At 37.2% G+C, this 15,719-nt stretch overlaps 2 protein-coding genes across 3 annotated transcripts in view; one reads left to right on the top strand and one right to left on the bottom strand.

Annotated features, from left to right (window-relative positions):
• Positions 1-5,360, bottom strand: part of TRAPPC3L (trafficking protein particle complex subunit 3L) — a 39,097-nt gene extending 33,737 nt beyond the window's left edge. The window contains exons 1-2 of the mRNA XM_047102836.1: positions 5,319-5,360; positions 2,167-2,264 (exon numbers count right to left, since the gene is read on the bottom strand). Of these exons, the coding sequence (XP_046958792.1) occupies positions 2,167-2,264; positions 5,319-5,360 (140 nt within the window). The remainder of the gene's footprint in view (positions 1-2,166; positions 2,265-5,318) is intronic.
• On the top strand, positions 2,690-15,399 carry CALHM4 (calcium homeostasis modulator family member 4). 2 transcript variants are annotated; one of them, XM_047102834.1, is made up of 3 exons: positions 2,690-2,748; positions 11,538-11,604; positions 15,013-15,399. In XM_047102834.1, the coding sequence occupies exons 1-3, from the start codon at positions 2,690-2,692 to the stop codon at positions 15,397-15,399; spliced, it is 513 nt and encodes a 170-aa protein (XP_046958790.1). The 2 variants fall into 2 exon arrangements, with proteins under 2 accessions (XP_046958790.1, XP_046958789.1); XM_047102833.1 differs by lacking the exon at positions 2,690-2,748 and having other exon boundaries at positions 11,047-11,604.
• The last annotated feature ends 320 nt before the right edge of the window (positions 15,400-15,719 follow it).

The raw sequence follows: 15,719 nt of genomic DNA, 5'->3' as shown, positions 1-15,719 counted from the left end.
ACAAGATAGACCTGAGAACTTTCTATCTAGCTGAGGAAATATGACCTTATGGGTGGAAATAAGAAGGAATAGGCTGCTTTTACTAACCAATAGGCACAAAATTGGTCTTTTAATTTCACAACCACATGTACGTAGACAAGTGAAATGATTTGAACACAACAATAGAAGGCCCACCAAGATAAAGACAGCATGGTGTGTAAAGGGAATATCTGTTCCATGGGGCCTAAAAGTTGGGGGGGGGGATAATAGGTAACTGGGTGGTTGGGGGAGACAGATTTAATGTCAGAGTGCTTACTAATTCACTAAGTCTATGAGACACTCTATATTTCTCAGTAGATAGAAATATTCAATTTGGCTTACTTGCCTTCTGAGAAAACTGTTTTGTGATTCTAGCTAGAAAGTTCGCACTAAAAAAAACTTTTGAAGAACAGAATATATACTTTACAGAAATGGTTGTACTGCGTTTAAAAAAATGTTTCCAGCGTTTTCTAATCTCTATGCATATCCACAGCCTTGGACAGGGAGGGGTGATAGAAGGCCAAAATGTTACAGTCAGCACAGTAAGTGTATACACACACACACACACGTATATATATATATATTACACACATATATACACACTATACACATGCACATATATACATACCACACACATAGATACAAACTACACACATACACATATAACACACACAAATACATACACACTACACACACACACATCTTGCTTTGATCAAAGTGTATGTTTCTGTAGATAGTTTATATATTGAGTTAAAAATGTCAGATGTTTTCAGCAGAAGCTATTAAAGAAATCCAAATGTGAATTATTGCTTTACTTAAGGCAATGCCTTTCCACAGACTCTCAGAGTTTATTCTTCAATATTTCATTCATATTTCATATTTGGTAAACTGTGCACCCAAGTGCTAATCAAGGTATGTTTTTTTTAGTCAGCCAAATGAGTTTCTTCATTTTCTATATCTGTTTCACAAAACAATGTAAATTTAACATAAGCAACATAAAATGATGTGTACTCCAGAAATACCGTATCACGTGTTGAAGTATGACTTAAATGTAAATAGGTTAAGCAACTCCCACTATTACAGACACTATCTTGGGAAGTACTCCTGACTAATTAAAAAGAAATGAAAAATAAGTTATGTGAACCAAAATAAACACAAAACAATAAAAAAGAGCTTTCCAATAGAAAAAGAATAAGCATAGAAAGGAGGGAAACCATGGTTCCAAAAAAAAAAAAAGCCTTTCAAGCTTTCCTTTATGTTGTCTTTTTTGTTTTCCACCTCAAAACACAACGAGCCCTTTTTAGAAGCCCTAAAATGCTCAACTAGGCTGGATTTCCCCTTCAACCTTTCTAACTAAATCTTCTATTTAGGACAGGTTTTCCAGTCACTGCCCAGTTAGAGTCCTTTTCAGGATCCATAATTAAGAGGTTCCAAAAATATTGAAAGATATTTTATTATTGAGCAATAATCTGATGGTCATATAATTATTCTGAGAAAATTAAAGGCTGAATTTGTACAGAAGGAATCTCCATTAATGAAGACAAGGAGAATGGACTTTGTTTTAAAAGGAAGAAGTGGGTTTCTCCCTTTAATATATTTTTAAATAAAGCATAACAATGGTATAAGCATTCAAACAATGAAAACACTACATAGGAAAAAAATAAACCTCTCTTCTACCCATAATCCCTGTCTCCAAGTTCTCTCAGGTGATCGCCATTATTAATTTTTTGCATATCCTTCCATACATGGTCTATACTTATATAAGCATATATTTATATGTTAGAAGGATTTTATTAGAACAAAAGACTTCTGGAAAGAATCAAATTTGATGACCAATCACATTGTTGAAAGAACAATCTTAGTTTTACCATACCCTTGCTTATACGTGACTAGCAAAGAAATGATTTCTAATTAAAAAGAAAATGTTCCATGCTTGACTTTCATAGAAAAAAGTTTCCTTCCTGTTACATTATGCTTTATGACAACCCAAATGGCAGTTGTTAGAAATTATGTTCAGCTTTAAAATGTGATTTGTTGAAATATTAGAGCTGGGAAAGCGGAGCAAGCAAAGTCTTTACAGGTGGACAAAAGGCAGAGGATGTTAAGAAAAAAGTGCACATTCTATGAGAATACAAGACTTCTACTTACATTTTATCTAAATATTTATTCACATCTTCATCTTTTTCATAATCTTTACACAGTTGGGCAACCAGAGCTCCATAGGTGAGGACAAAGAGATCTTTGTTCTAGAGAAAAAAGAATTAGTTTTACTTTATAGGCAAAGCTAAGGACGACATGCTACTCTATTTTTTTTAATAAAATTTTCCAATGGAAGCAGTCTTTGAGATCATCTGTTCATTTTTTTCTACCCTCCTACTAATTATTGCAACCATTTTGACTTTTGAGAGTGAGTTGTATCTATATCTGGATACATTGCTGATGAGAAAAAGAGCTATAAAATAAAATACATTTCTGAACAGGAAAAATCTATGCATCTATTGCTTACATTCTATAACTTGCACTGTATTTTCATGGAGGAAGTTTTTAAAAAAAATAATTGCTAGTATAAATTTCTGTTGTTCTAGAATGGGCTTTGGTATTGGCTGACCATGTTTCAGTTGGAAGGAATAATTAATTGGGTGAGTCTTCTCATGAATCTGCACAATCCCTAATGGGTTCCAGATCTGCCAAGGAGACCATCAGCAGGAACCCAACTAGAGCAGCAAATTTGTGAGATGTTATTTTCTTTACACAGTGAAAAAAGGAGAATTTGTACTTTCCTAATAGAACTCCAAAATATGTCCTATTTTCAGAGTGAAGTAAATATGAGAATGACAACTAAGAATAATTTAGGTTTGGTTTAGTATAGGCAGGTAGAAAATAGGGGAAACAGAGCACACAAATCTCAGTCAATCCATTTAAAGAAGTCTCTCGGTTTTGCTTCTGCTCTTGAATACTATCTAAGTAAGGGATGGAGGTATTAGAGATAATCAATTCCAAAGCTCTCAGTCCTACAGAGGAGGGAATGACTTGCCCAACCAGCCATCAACTGGGAGCCAGGGAGGAGCCCGAGACTACAGGCTCCACTTGGACGTAGTGATGATTTCTCAGGTGCACAAGAGACCTATTTGAAGTAGAAGTGGGTGAGAGAGAGAGGTAGGGAGAACCACTGTTGGAAATAATCTTATTTTGTGCATAATCTGGTATTATCACGGAAAGCTAAATGTGAATTCCAGGTTAGAAGAGGCGTCTTTACCTCTAGACCTAGGTATCTTGGGTAGCCTAACGTGGAGGGTAAGATAAGATCTGATAAGATACATTCATTTTTTTTTTTAAGGCACAGGCAGAAATGGCTCAACAAATCAATAAAATTGTTTATTCAACAAAGTAGCTTCTGTAAAACATGATATAATTTTGATCCAAATACTTACAAAATTTGCCCAATACCACCAGAATCTCCTTCTTTATATGTGGGTTTATATCACAAGAAATGTTTCTTTAATCAGAATGAATATTTGTTATAACTAAATAAGTTGTAAATGGATAGAACCTAAATAGTTGTAGTGAAAAATTGTGTCCATATTGAAAACATAAGTTAAAATGTCCTAAGTGTCTGTAGAATATATGTTAGATATATTAATCAACATCACATCAAGGACTAATACATATATGAGTCAGGTGTAATAAAATAATAAGTACATTAATATTTCCAGTAGAAAACAAGAAATGTAAAGCAAGTGATTTTAACAAAAATATTGTTAAACAAAATCACTGAAGGGTCACAATATATTCAATTTTTGTTCTGTTCTTATTTAATTTTAAAAACCTAATCATCCACTATAAAAAATGTCTGTAAATTATACATGAAATATCTTCCTAATGTAAGGAGCCACCACAGAAGATCAATTACTGCTATGTGGTAATAACACAGCATAAAAATGGGCACCAGTGAAGGCAAGAGAGACAGAAAGACTGATAATGTATTTGTTGCTACCAGCAATAAAACAGAAGAATTTGAAAAAGAGGTAAAAGGAAATAAAATTATACCCTATTTACATGCCAGAGCCGTAGCATTGTGCTCATTTATAATTATGGCCAACCTGAAATCATGGCATTTTCTTCTTTCTCTTTCTCTCTTACTCTGATGGGTGAGTACTAACTACACTGTACTTGCAGCTGGGTTTCAAGTTCAATACCCATGAGGGCCAGTTTTCTCCATCCCGCTTCCTAGTAAAAGGCTGAACCTTGAACTACATGTCCGGGAGGGTCTCAAATCCATACTACTGATCACAGAAAAGGTCAACATAAAATTTGTCTTCACAGTTTATAAAACAATAAAGACAGTCATTTTCACATACGAAAAATAGAACACCATTAGTTATTTGAGGCTTTGGAGATGTCAGGATAAAAGTATGTTTTAGCTGATATATAAATGAAGGGATTTAGGTGCAGTGTGAAATCTACAATATCTTTTCGTATTTCAGAGCCCCACATAAAAATCAGTCAGGATCCCAGAATGCCAAAGGGGGCAGCTGCAGGCATTCCCAACTGGGGTGTGCCAGTTAATCATACAACTCCAAGTACCCATAACTGAGATTCCTCAATTTTATCCAATGCTCATCAGTTTCCTGAAATAATTAAAAGAGCTTTAAGTGTAATGATAAATTTTCACTTCTGTAACTTCTAAATGCCTAATAGAGGATTAAAGAGGAATATTTTTCCAAATATAATCTGTAAATAAGTTTTAAAAATAACTCTGAGCTTGGAATATACAGAAAGAACAGTAGCACATACAAAATTATGATGGTAGATACTTACATTTAAAACAAGGAAATATATTTCCAAAAGCAATAATCTTTTAATACTGAGTTTCTTGCTGATCTATTCCTGTTAATTTAACACGTAATCAACTATTTTATATACATTTCACTTGCCAGTTCGTGAAGTATGAAATACAAAGAATTCTAAGTATGAAATACAAAGAATTGCTTAATCTTTTCATATTTTCCATCAGAGACAGAAGATACATTTGGCACTTTATAGATCTAATTAGTCAGAAAGGAAAACCCTAAAATATGCATAAAGAATAGATTCTGTTATAAAGTGTTAGAGATCACTGATCACTGTACTATTCCCAGAGGTATCATTTATGATCCAACCCACTAAACACTCCCTTGCTCCCACTGAAAAAAGTCTGTCTATAGTGTCACTTTTTAAAATAAATCAGAAATCACTGAAGAAAATATTTTCTTCGAAGTAGAAGAAAAGCCTCTTTGAGAATGTTTATAAAAAGATCTTACTATTTTATGGTATTCTGGTCTTCTGTGTGCAGGGCGAGACATTGTGCTTGAGAGATGAAGGATGTGATCTTCGATTTCTTTTCTTTGGCTTTTATCTTACAGGTGTATCAATCTCCGTCCTTTTGTTTCCGCAAGTTCCTTTTTGCTTTGAGACAAGAGTGCTACTTCTGCACTCCCCTGCTGTTGCTCTTTGCTGAACTGAAGAGGAAAACAATCACAAGCAGCACTGTCTTGTAGGCACGTCCCTTGCCACCGATCAAATACTGCTTCACTTGTGAGGACAAATTGTAATCTAGAGACATAAAAGCTGATAGTGGGAAGTCAGATCAGAAACACCAGCTACTGAAAATTCTTTAGCCCAAGGGAATATAAGAGTGGTGTTTTGCTCTCATGCCAACACATTGTTCTAAAATCACAAACAGAAACCTTCCCAATCCAAGATAAATCTAAATGTTAGCATTATTCAGTCTTTGTATTGATTGTTGTGTGAATTCGAGACAGGATCAGCAATCTGTACCTACTATGTCTTGGGTTCAAATGTAATAATCAATGACTCTAATGAGTATCACAGACCCCATCTTGTGTGATTCAAAATTCAAATGTATCTGGTATTTTTGTTTTCATAAGCAGCAGTTTTAAAGAATGATAGATTTGGGGTATTGGTATTTTTTCATAAAACTGTTGCTCATAATGAGTGTTCTACAGTTTAATAATGTATAATATTTCTGACAGAGAAAGCAAGCCCTTAGCTTTCTTTTGATAGTCCCTGAGATGTTAGCTATTGAAGGCTCTCTTTATTTATGCAGGAGTATAGACCTTTAAAGTTAAAACAAGAAACTCCCTCATCTTGACAACTGCAGGGTGTGGAGGATAAGAACTCTTCCAGAAATAGAAGCATAAAACTCAGTTTAAGAAAGTAGTTTCCTACTTCTCCCATCTTTACCATCTGAGTTAATTGGCCCTATGTGTTCTAGAAAATTCTTGCTATGCCGTGACAGACTACTCAATACTTTGAAAGAGTGTGGTGTAGTTGAAAGAGCTAGGAGACTTTGGAAGGCTCAGACTAAGCTGCGGTTTTACCATTTACTGGCTGTGCGACCTTGGACAAGCCATTTTATTGCTCTGTGGCTCAGTTTCCACATTTGCAAAATGGCAATAATAATGCCCATCTCACAGAACAATCGGAGAATCAAAGAGATAATGTGTGCTATAAAACACATTATAATGCACCATATAAACACTAATTACTATAGATTTTTCTTGTAGGTGAGCGTTTTGAATGGAATTCTCCAATATTTAAGGTATTTCCATTACTGCCTATGTTTCATGACTCCATTCTCAGGAAAAGTCAGTTTTGCTGGGTGGTGGTGTGTGTGTGGGAGGGTGCTTTTCAGTGGCAGATTCATGACACCTTATATTTATATAAAGTTTACGATTTATAACATGGTTTTCATTTTATCTCATTTTGATTCAATTACCATCTGTGAAGTAGTCAGTACTGTAATCATTACCATTTTATAGGATAAGAATCTAAAAGTCATGTTGAGAAATTTGTTCAAAGTTGGCTGGGTGGTAGGCAACAAAGAGGGATTTGGGCTAAATTTGCTGACTCCAAATCAAAAATTTTTTCTATTGCACACACTCCCATTATACTAGAGCAAAGGTTTTAGAGGCAGACTCACAAAAGCTGCTAAGGTGTGATGAGAGAATGTTGCTGAGCCTACTGTGGGGGTAGTTCTGGGTTCCAAGAAAAACCGAGAAAAGCCCTGTGTATTTGGTAGGTGGGGAGTAGTGGTCCTGGAATCAATTTCACTAAACTCTAATGGCTGTGGTATGGTGACATCAGGGCCACCATGATAATTCAGGACATGATGGGTGCATTAGGAAAAGCCAGCTCTTCCTCCAGACTGATTGACGTTCCCCTCCCTCCTGCGTCTTAGGTCAGGACCATAGGGCTTAAGGAAGCAGTCCCTGCCTGGGGTTCCCGTATGTGAGCACAATCTGCACAAATACAGCTGCAGCCTGTGGTGCTGGGACACCAGTTTGCTGGTTTTCAGACTGTGAAACCCACTAGCCTTCAGCGGCTCTTATGATCCAAGGAAGCTTGATGTGCCACAGGCTCCTTCTTTCTGTCAGTCTTCACTTAAATAGAAGAAAGTGTAGAGGTTATATTTGTTTTTTTTTTTTTTTAATTTATGCTTTAATTTGTTTTTGAAAGAGAGAGAGAGAGAGAGAGCGGGGGAGAGGGAGACACAGAATCTGAAGCAGGCTCCAGGCTCTGAGCTGTCAGCACAGAGCCCGATGTGGGCGGAGCCGAAGTTGGACATTTGACTGAGCCACCCAGGTGCCCCAAGGAGTAGACATTTTATATGTTGGATAGACAGGTGACGGCAAGCTATCTTAAAAAGAAAAAAAAAAGACCATTTGGTTAGAAAGCCCAGAAGAAAAATGATTACTCACAGATGTAATCATTCACAATCATTGACAAGTTACACACAGGTACTGTTGATGAAGTCATTAGTTCTTTCAACTGTAAACAATAAGGCTTAAGAGTGTGTCATCAACAAACTCCTTTACAGCAAGACTTTGATACCTCGATAGTGACTTCTTATCAATCCATGCTTCATTCATCCTTTCTTACAATGTTGCCTGAAAGAGTGGTCTACAATTTCCTTTTCTACTTCCTCACTTCCCACATGCTCTATTAAATGGACTTTTAAAATATGAAATTATAAACATAAGGAAGACGCGGTTCATACTACCGAGCTCTACCGAATAAGTTGCTATTTATACTTTAGGCTTTATTTTCAGCAATAAAGCAATACTAATACAGTTGAAATATCCAGTACCCTCCTTAATTCTATTCTGTCCTTCTCAGTTCTGCTATGAAGAACTTGATATTTGTCATTCCTATACATGTTTTTAAATTCTACATACGTTAGTAACCACAAAGACTATGTGGAATCATTTTGTTTTAAAACTTTACAAAATGTCTTATACTGCACGTACTCTATAGCTTGCATTTTCCCTTCCAGTTACTCCTTAGGATTTATCCAGGTCCATAGCTGCCACTCTAGTGAATTTATTTTCCCAGCTTCTTATAGCTGAGGTCAGCAAACTTCTTCTGTAAAGGGCCAGGGAGAGGATATTTTAAGTTTTACAGACATATGGACTCTGTCACAACCACTCAACTCTGCTATTGTGGTGAGAAAGCAGCCACAGACAATTCAGGAATAGGTGTGCCCTTTTGCGAATAAAACTTTATTTTTAAATACAGAGATTTGAATTTCTTGAATTTCACGGGTCACAAAATACTGAACTTTTTTTTTTCCCAACCAAGTTAAAGATGTGGAAACCATTCTTAGCTCACAAACCATAGAAAACAGGCAGTGGGCCACTTTAGTCTCTGAGCCATACATGATCAACCCCTAGTCTAGAGCATTCTATTTCTGTGGCTTATTAATCTGTTTCTTTGTTATTAGACATTAATAATGAAATAGAATGAAAATACTGTAGTGGAATACTACATATATCTTAGATAAAGCTGACTTGTTCTTCACATCTTTTATATCCTAATGTTTAATCATTTCTTACAAAACTATGTTTAAAATGTCAAAAAGAATTCTCCTTATAACTCGATCAGTTTTTGCTTTATGTATTTCAAAGTTATGCAGTCACAGACCTACAAATTGGCAATTGTTATATCTTCATAATGGATTGTTCCTTTTATTATGATGGGGTGTTCAAAATGAGCTCTTCTGACACAGTTTTGCCTTATATTATGATTCCCAGCTATATATATTTCAATACCTCTAGTTTTCAAGCTTTGTGTGCAGTCAAGTTTTAGGTGTCACTTGCAAGCAGTGTGACTCTATTTTTTAATCAGTCTGGAGGTGAGTTTGCTCCAGCTTCGGTGTGGTTGTTAGGAGCATGCCAGACCACCGGGGACCTACTCCTGGTTCTTCTGTCATCTCTGTGTGACCCTGCACAATTTCCTTAATCTCATAACACCTCAGTTATCTCATCTGTAAACAAGTTAAGGCTAATATTAGCACCTCATCATAGTTCTTAAAACAGTGACTGGCATGTAGCAAGCACACAGTAATTGTTAGCTCTTTAAAATTTTTTTTTGTGTGAGGGGCGCCTGGGTGGCTCAGTCGGTAAAGCATCCCACTAATCGATTTCAGCTCAGGTCATGATCTCACAGTTGGTGGGATCAAGCTCCGTGTAGGGCTCTGTGCTAACAGTGCAGAGCCTGCTTGGGATCCTCTCTTTCTCCTTCTCTCTCTGCCCCTCCCCCACTCATTTTTTTTTTCCTCTCTCTCTCAAAAGAAATAAAATGAAAATTAAAGACCATACAGCCTGAAGACAAACAAAACCATACAGCCTGAAGACAACTGCCTTCTGGTCTCTACTGTTGTCAGTGGGAAATCTATTGTCCGTCTACTGTCATTCTTTTGTGGCTTACGTACCTCTTCTTTATGGTAGCTTTTAATAATATCTCTTCATTTTTCACAGTCTGAAGTTTTACTATGATGTATTTATATGTGGATTTGTCTTTATTTACACTGCTCAGAACATCTAACACTCTTCTGATGTGGGAACTTTCTTTGATTTTACAAAATTCTCAGTCACTTCTCTTCAAATAGTATTTCTCTGCCTATCCCCTCATTTTTCCCTGCTGGAACTCCTATTATGGAGTTGCTTAATCTATCCTCTGTTTCCTTTTCCTTGAATTGGATTTTAAAATATATTATTTTATTTCTTTATCTTTTAATACTGTACTTTGGGTGAATTCCTCAGCATTATGTTCCAATTCACTAATTATGTAATTAACCATATCCAGTTGAGAGTTTGAAAAAAGAAATTTATTTCTTATTCATTTTTTATTAGCCCAACCAAGCCTAGTCCAATGCCTTTTACATAGAAGTTATACAATAAATATTTGCTGCTGAAATAAATATAGAAGACACCTTACATATTTGATCATTTAATTTCTTTTTATAGGTATATAATTTTATTAATACCTATCACATTTTCATGTAACAAAAAGATACCTTATAAACAAATTTGCAACTTAGCTTATAAAGCAACACATTATTATATTAGATTCTGTGCATACAAACACATTTTTTATGCAAAGTTAGAAAGTTAGCTTTGTTGCAATTTGACTTTAGGGGTACCCAAGACTTGTTCTTCTTTTGGGAAAAGCTTTTGGGATGTTCTGGAAGAACTCATAGGTTATGGATGTTCCAGACAGCCCTAAATTTTGGGTGTCTCTATTATTTGGTAAGTTCTGTTACGCCTTTTGTCATAATTTTATGGTAACTAACTCCTGGTCTAGTACAGGGTAAGAATGTTCTCCGTTTTGCTGCCACTGCCCTATTTGCCGGTGCTGATCAAGGCAGCACATGGAAAGATGGCAGCAGTTGCTGTGCAAGCAGGCCATTCTCTTTTTAGTGGGAAGATACACTGAAGTAGTTTTCCCTGTCACTCGTACCAGATGAATCTCTCTAGTTTCTTCCGGCTGTAATCTGAAGTACATTTATTAGCTCAGGATTCACAAAGTACATAAGGAAAGATGCCTGAATCCTTTAAACATGTTTGAGGATATTGGGTTGCTTGACACAGCCAGTTAAACCAGTAAGGTCCCATAAAACGGTTATAGCTGGTGGAGTCTAATGATCAGAAAGGGCCGGAAGCTGATTCGTGTAAGAGCTTCCCGACGATGAGCCCGACTCTCAACAATATTGTGTCTTCCCTGCAGAGAAGTGGAACATTTATCAATTCTTTAATTGCTGCTTCGACTATTGGTGGGCAACAGCTGTTCTCTTCTTTCACATTCAAATGTCCTTGCCAGGTTGGGAAAAATTTCTACTATGGTTCTGCTTTTCTACTCATTCCAGCCTTGCTCCTTCTGGTTGCTGGCTATGCCCTGAGAAGCCAGATGTGGACAATGAGCCGTGAATACTGCTGCAGCTGTGCTCCTCCACGCCGGAGAATCAGCCTCTTGGAGCGCAAGCTGGCTTGCCTCAGGTTCTTCAGCATCACTGGGAGGGCACTTGTTGCTCCGTTAACGTGGCTGGCGGCAACCCTGCTGACAGGCACCTACTATGAATGTGCGGCAAGTGAATTCGCATCTGTGGACCATTACGCGGTATTTGACAATGTCAGTGCCAGCAGACGGGAACAGATCCTAGCTGGGTTTCCATGTTGCAAATCAACTCCATCTGACATGATCCAAGTGAGAGATGAAGTAGCTCTTCTGCACAGATACCAGTCACAAGTAAGTTCCTGATGCTATGCTATCCCATCTTAACTAGTCACTGGACACACTTCACATTCCTACCGCTTCTGATATTGTCTGAATATAAAATGCAAACCAGATGCTATTCATCGAAGTGATTTCTACTGAGTGGCTATTTGATATAGTTAGGATGTTGGGCTTTGGAGTCAGCAGATCTGTTTTTGAGTCTTGCTTTGCCATTTATCAACCTGCAGAACCTTAAGCAAGTTATCTAACTTACCCATGCCTCACTTTTCTCAGCTGTAAAACGGGGATACTGGTAGGATCTACCACATAAAGTTGGATTGAGTAATAAATGAGTGCATACATGTAAAGCACTCAGTATGGTGTCCAGAATCGATATTAAATATAATAAATTTTAGACATTGTTATTAAAATTATTATTACTATATAGTATATTATTTAATTCTTTCTGCATATACACGTTCTTAAATATTCATTCTACATATTAACAGTTTGCCTAAAACTATAGGAAGCTTAATTATGACGAAAATAAGTTCCAGTGATAGTTCTAAATGTAATGTCCTTAGACAAATTTATGCGAGGGGGTGGAGTGAGGTAGGGAAAAGGCCTAAATCCACGGCACTTACAGCTTAAACTTAAGAAGTGTAAGAGTGCATTCTGTCCGTACAGAAAGAGTAATTGGCATAAATTACTCTCTGCAAGGGATTTGGGGGGGAAAAACACATTTTCAAACCAGTGAAATAAAATTGAAATAAATTATTTTTAAACTACTTATTGCAAAGGCATACACATTTTTTGACCCATCACTTTTTAGTTATTGAAATTTAGGAAGTGATAATGCTATTTTGTTGAAAAAAATTACTATCGACACACAGAATACTCAAGTGTTGCCTATGTCCTGATTTAAGCAAAGTTAGATATCCCATTAAGGTATCTCTGTCTCAACCTTTTATGCTGGCCCTAAAGGTCAGCCAGAGGAACTGTGTGAAGGCAGGTGAGAGGTCAAATAATCAATGGGGGAATTCTAACTTTAAAAAATGTTCTTGCTCAAGAAAAACTAAGATGTAATATACACTGGTAAGATCTTCTTAAAGTGACAATATCTTATTTAATGCATGCAAGGACTTCTGTGATAAGACACAGTTGTATAGTTTTGAGTGCCATCAGCCAGTGGATTTCTTGGACCAGCAGCAACAAAACTAATATTTATTGAGGTGCTTCTCATATACTGTATAAATATTTGCTATTTAATTATAACCCTCATAATCTTAAGAGAAAGGTTTAATCAACTCCATTTTACAGACGAGGAAACCAACGCTCAAAGAGTTCATGTAACTTTTGTAAGTTCACAGAGCTAATAAATGACTGATAGAGATATTCAAAGGTCATACCGTTTCCATTTCACCAGGTTGCCTTTCACAACTACCTTGAACTTCAGTCTCATTTGAGGAATATACACTATAAGTTTCATTATTCTGAGATGACCAACAAGATCATATTAACTTCAAACCCCTTCTCTGCCCATACTTTATTCTAGAATAGCTTCCTGACAGTTTTACCAAATTTCAGGTGATCTTCTACAACCATGTCAAAATTATCTTTCTAAATGCAGACTGAATGATGAGCCCCACCCCATCTGCCATATAAAATTCTTCAATGATTTTCTACAAGCCCAATCACAAATCCAAATTCTTGTCATGAATACAAGGTCCTTCAATGTCTGGCTCCTGACCACTTTTCCACATGACTCCTATGACCCCGTGAGGACAAACTTCCTGAGGTTCTCCCAACTCTTCATGCTCTTACTTTTCTTCCTCTCTTCTTAGAGCTCTCCTTAACTTCTTGCATCTGGTGAACTCCTCTTTAATGTTTAAGTCTGAGCATCATCTCCTCTGGGAAGTATTCCCTGGTACTCCTCTTCCTTAAGTGAATTCACTTCTGTCCCATCATGCTTACTGATATCAAAAATGATCACATTTTACCATATTTCTTGGCTTGCTATTTTGTCTCCCTCTTTAGACTTAAAGACTGTGGAAAGGATGAACATAACTTAAATTATTCACATCTGAGTCCCTATAACCAAGCACCATGTATAGAGAACATGGTGTGAGGTCAACCTGGGACTCAATAAATGATAGCTAATGAATTAATGGGCATCTCAGATGCCCTTTCCTCCACCATGCTGGCCTCTATTAAATTAAACTGCCCTAAGTGTCACTTTGTAGGTTTTAGCCTCCACTGAGCGCAGCTATCCCGCTGTGCTCACACTGGTAATTCCAGGACTACCGGTGAATCACAAGCTGTGGGAGAGACCTTCACCTCCGAGACTGTGGCTGGGAAGCTGCCTACTGCTGGCTTCCCTACACGTATGGAACTTGCCTCTCTCACTTTATAGAATAATCACTAACTATTGAAAAAAGAATACTTAAAAAAAAAGGGTTCTAAGACTAGAAAACAGGGGCGCCTGGGTGGCTCAGTCGGTTGAGCGTCCGACTTCGGCTCAGGTCGTGATCTCACGGTCTGTGAGTTCGAGCCCCACATCGGGCTCTGTGCTGACAGCTCAGAGCCTGGAGCCTGCTTCAGATTCTGTGTCTCCCTCTCTCTCTCTGTCCCTCCCCCACTCATGCTCTGTCTCTCTGTCTCAGAAATAAACATTAAAAAAAAAAAAGAAAATTTAAAAAAAATAAGACTAGAAAACAGCCATTTATGTCAGTCATTAAAAGAGGAAACTAAATAATTGCAGATGAAATATTGTTAATTTTCCTTTCAAAGTATATTTCAAAAATGAATCATAAAACTGGTCAGCAAATAACTACTTAAAGGAGGAGGGAAATGAAAAGGAAAATAATAAGATGCTTTACATTTAGGGACATGAGTCTTCCTTGGTCACAAAAAATAAAAGAAAAGAGCAACTCAGGAAGAAATGTCAATGAATACATGTTAGCACGTTATTACGAAGGCATGTAGGAAGCTACTATTATTATCTATCATATCATCATTTTCATCACCATCATTATCAAATAGTTATTAAGCACCCAAAGATGTTGAGCCTGTTCCTAATGGTTGGGGGGGAAAAGTTCAGCTAAAGCCAAAAGATGTAGTTTAGGTACCTTCCACAAGAGTAATTGGTGGGTTATAGCAGGTGTCACTTTAAGAACAGTAGTTATAATCCATTCCAAGCTAACTGGTCAATATCCTTTGTGATCCAAAAACCAAATTGAAATGGGTGGGCTTATTCTCTCCATCGCACCTGTATCCATACCAAGTGATCAGCACCTTGTTCATATTTCAAAGACTAGGAAAACAAGCTTCTTACCCACAGTTTACTTCTTACCCCCAGTTTTGTAGAAATCCCCATTGCTATGATTGTCCCTCGAATATTCCCAAATTGATGCTGTTTTTCTTTTAAACGATTATGTGAAGATGCTGGGCTGGATTTTGATCACCTTGGCAACCGTCGCTATCCTAGTGTCCCGCTGCTTGGCGACGTGCTGCTCCCCCCTCCCCTCTCGGCAGCACTGGTACTGGACCAACCACCTCCGCAACGAGAGGGAGCTCTTTGAACAAGCTGCAGAACAGCATTCGCGGCTCCTCATCATGAAGCGCATACAGAAACTCTTTGGCTTCATTCCTGGAAAGGAAGACGTCAAACGCATCCGCATTCCTTCGTGTCAGGACTGGAAAGAGATTTCAGCACCCAGTCTTCTCTGCATGGGGGACGATTTGCAAGGTCACTACAGCTTCCTTAGAGACAAGCTGGATGAGGAGAGTGAGGAAAGCAAATCTGAAGGCATCGAATTACGACCTTGATTATAGCACCTCTCACAGGTCAGGTTGCTTAACAGATACTTTGATGGAATTTCAGTGTCATCTCTTTAATTTTCTGTGTCTTTTGGTATTTGTTTAAATAAGCCCATTCAAGATGCTAGTTCCAAAGTCACTTTATCTGATCATTGTGCCAATCTTTCTTTTTGGGATTTCCTTGGTGGAAGTGGTAATGGTATAATATAGGTCTGGTGATGCCTCTATTGGTGTAAGTAAAACAATATGGAATTTGAAGTCATATCAAAATTAGAATGTTGATTCTATGACTCAGTATCTCTGTAGAAACTAATATTTCTGAGCCCCAT

Source organism: Lynx rufus, unplaced genomic scaffold, assembly GCF_022079265.1.
Source record: "Lynx rufus isolate CCGP_SWC_20201006 ecotype Redwood Valley unplaced genomic scaffold, mLynRuf1.p SCAF_6, whole genome shotgun sequence".
Taxonomy (NCBI): domain Eukaryota; kingdom Metazoa; phylum Chordata; class Mammalia; order Carnivora; family Felidae; genus Lynx; species Lynx rufus.
The sequence above is the reverse complement of the archived record's forward strand: the minus strand, read 5'-3'. Positions and strand labels throughout refer to the sequence as shown.

Coding starts and splice junctions, on each gene's coding strand:
- CALHM4 (XM_047102833.1), top strand. CDS start 11,047: ATGAGCCCGACTCTCAACAATATTGTGTCTTCCCTGCAGAGAAGTGGA. Junction 11,605..15,012: donor TGCACAGATACCAGTCACAA/GTAAGTTCCTGA, acceptor GATTATGTGAAG/ATGCTGGGCTGGATTTTGAT.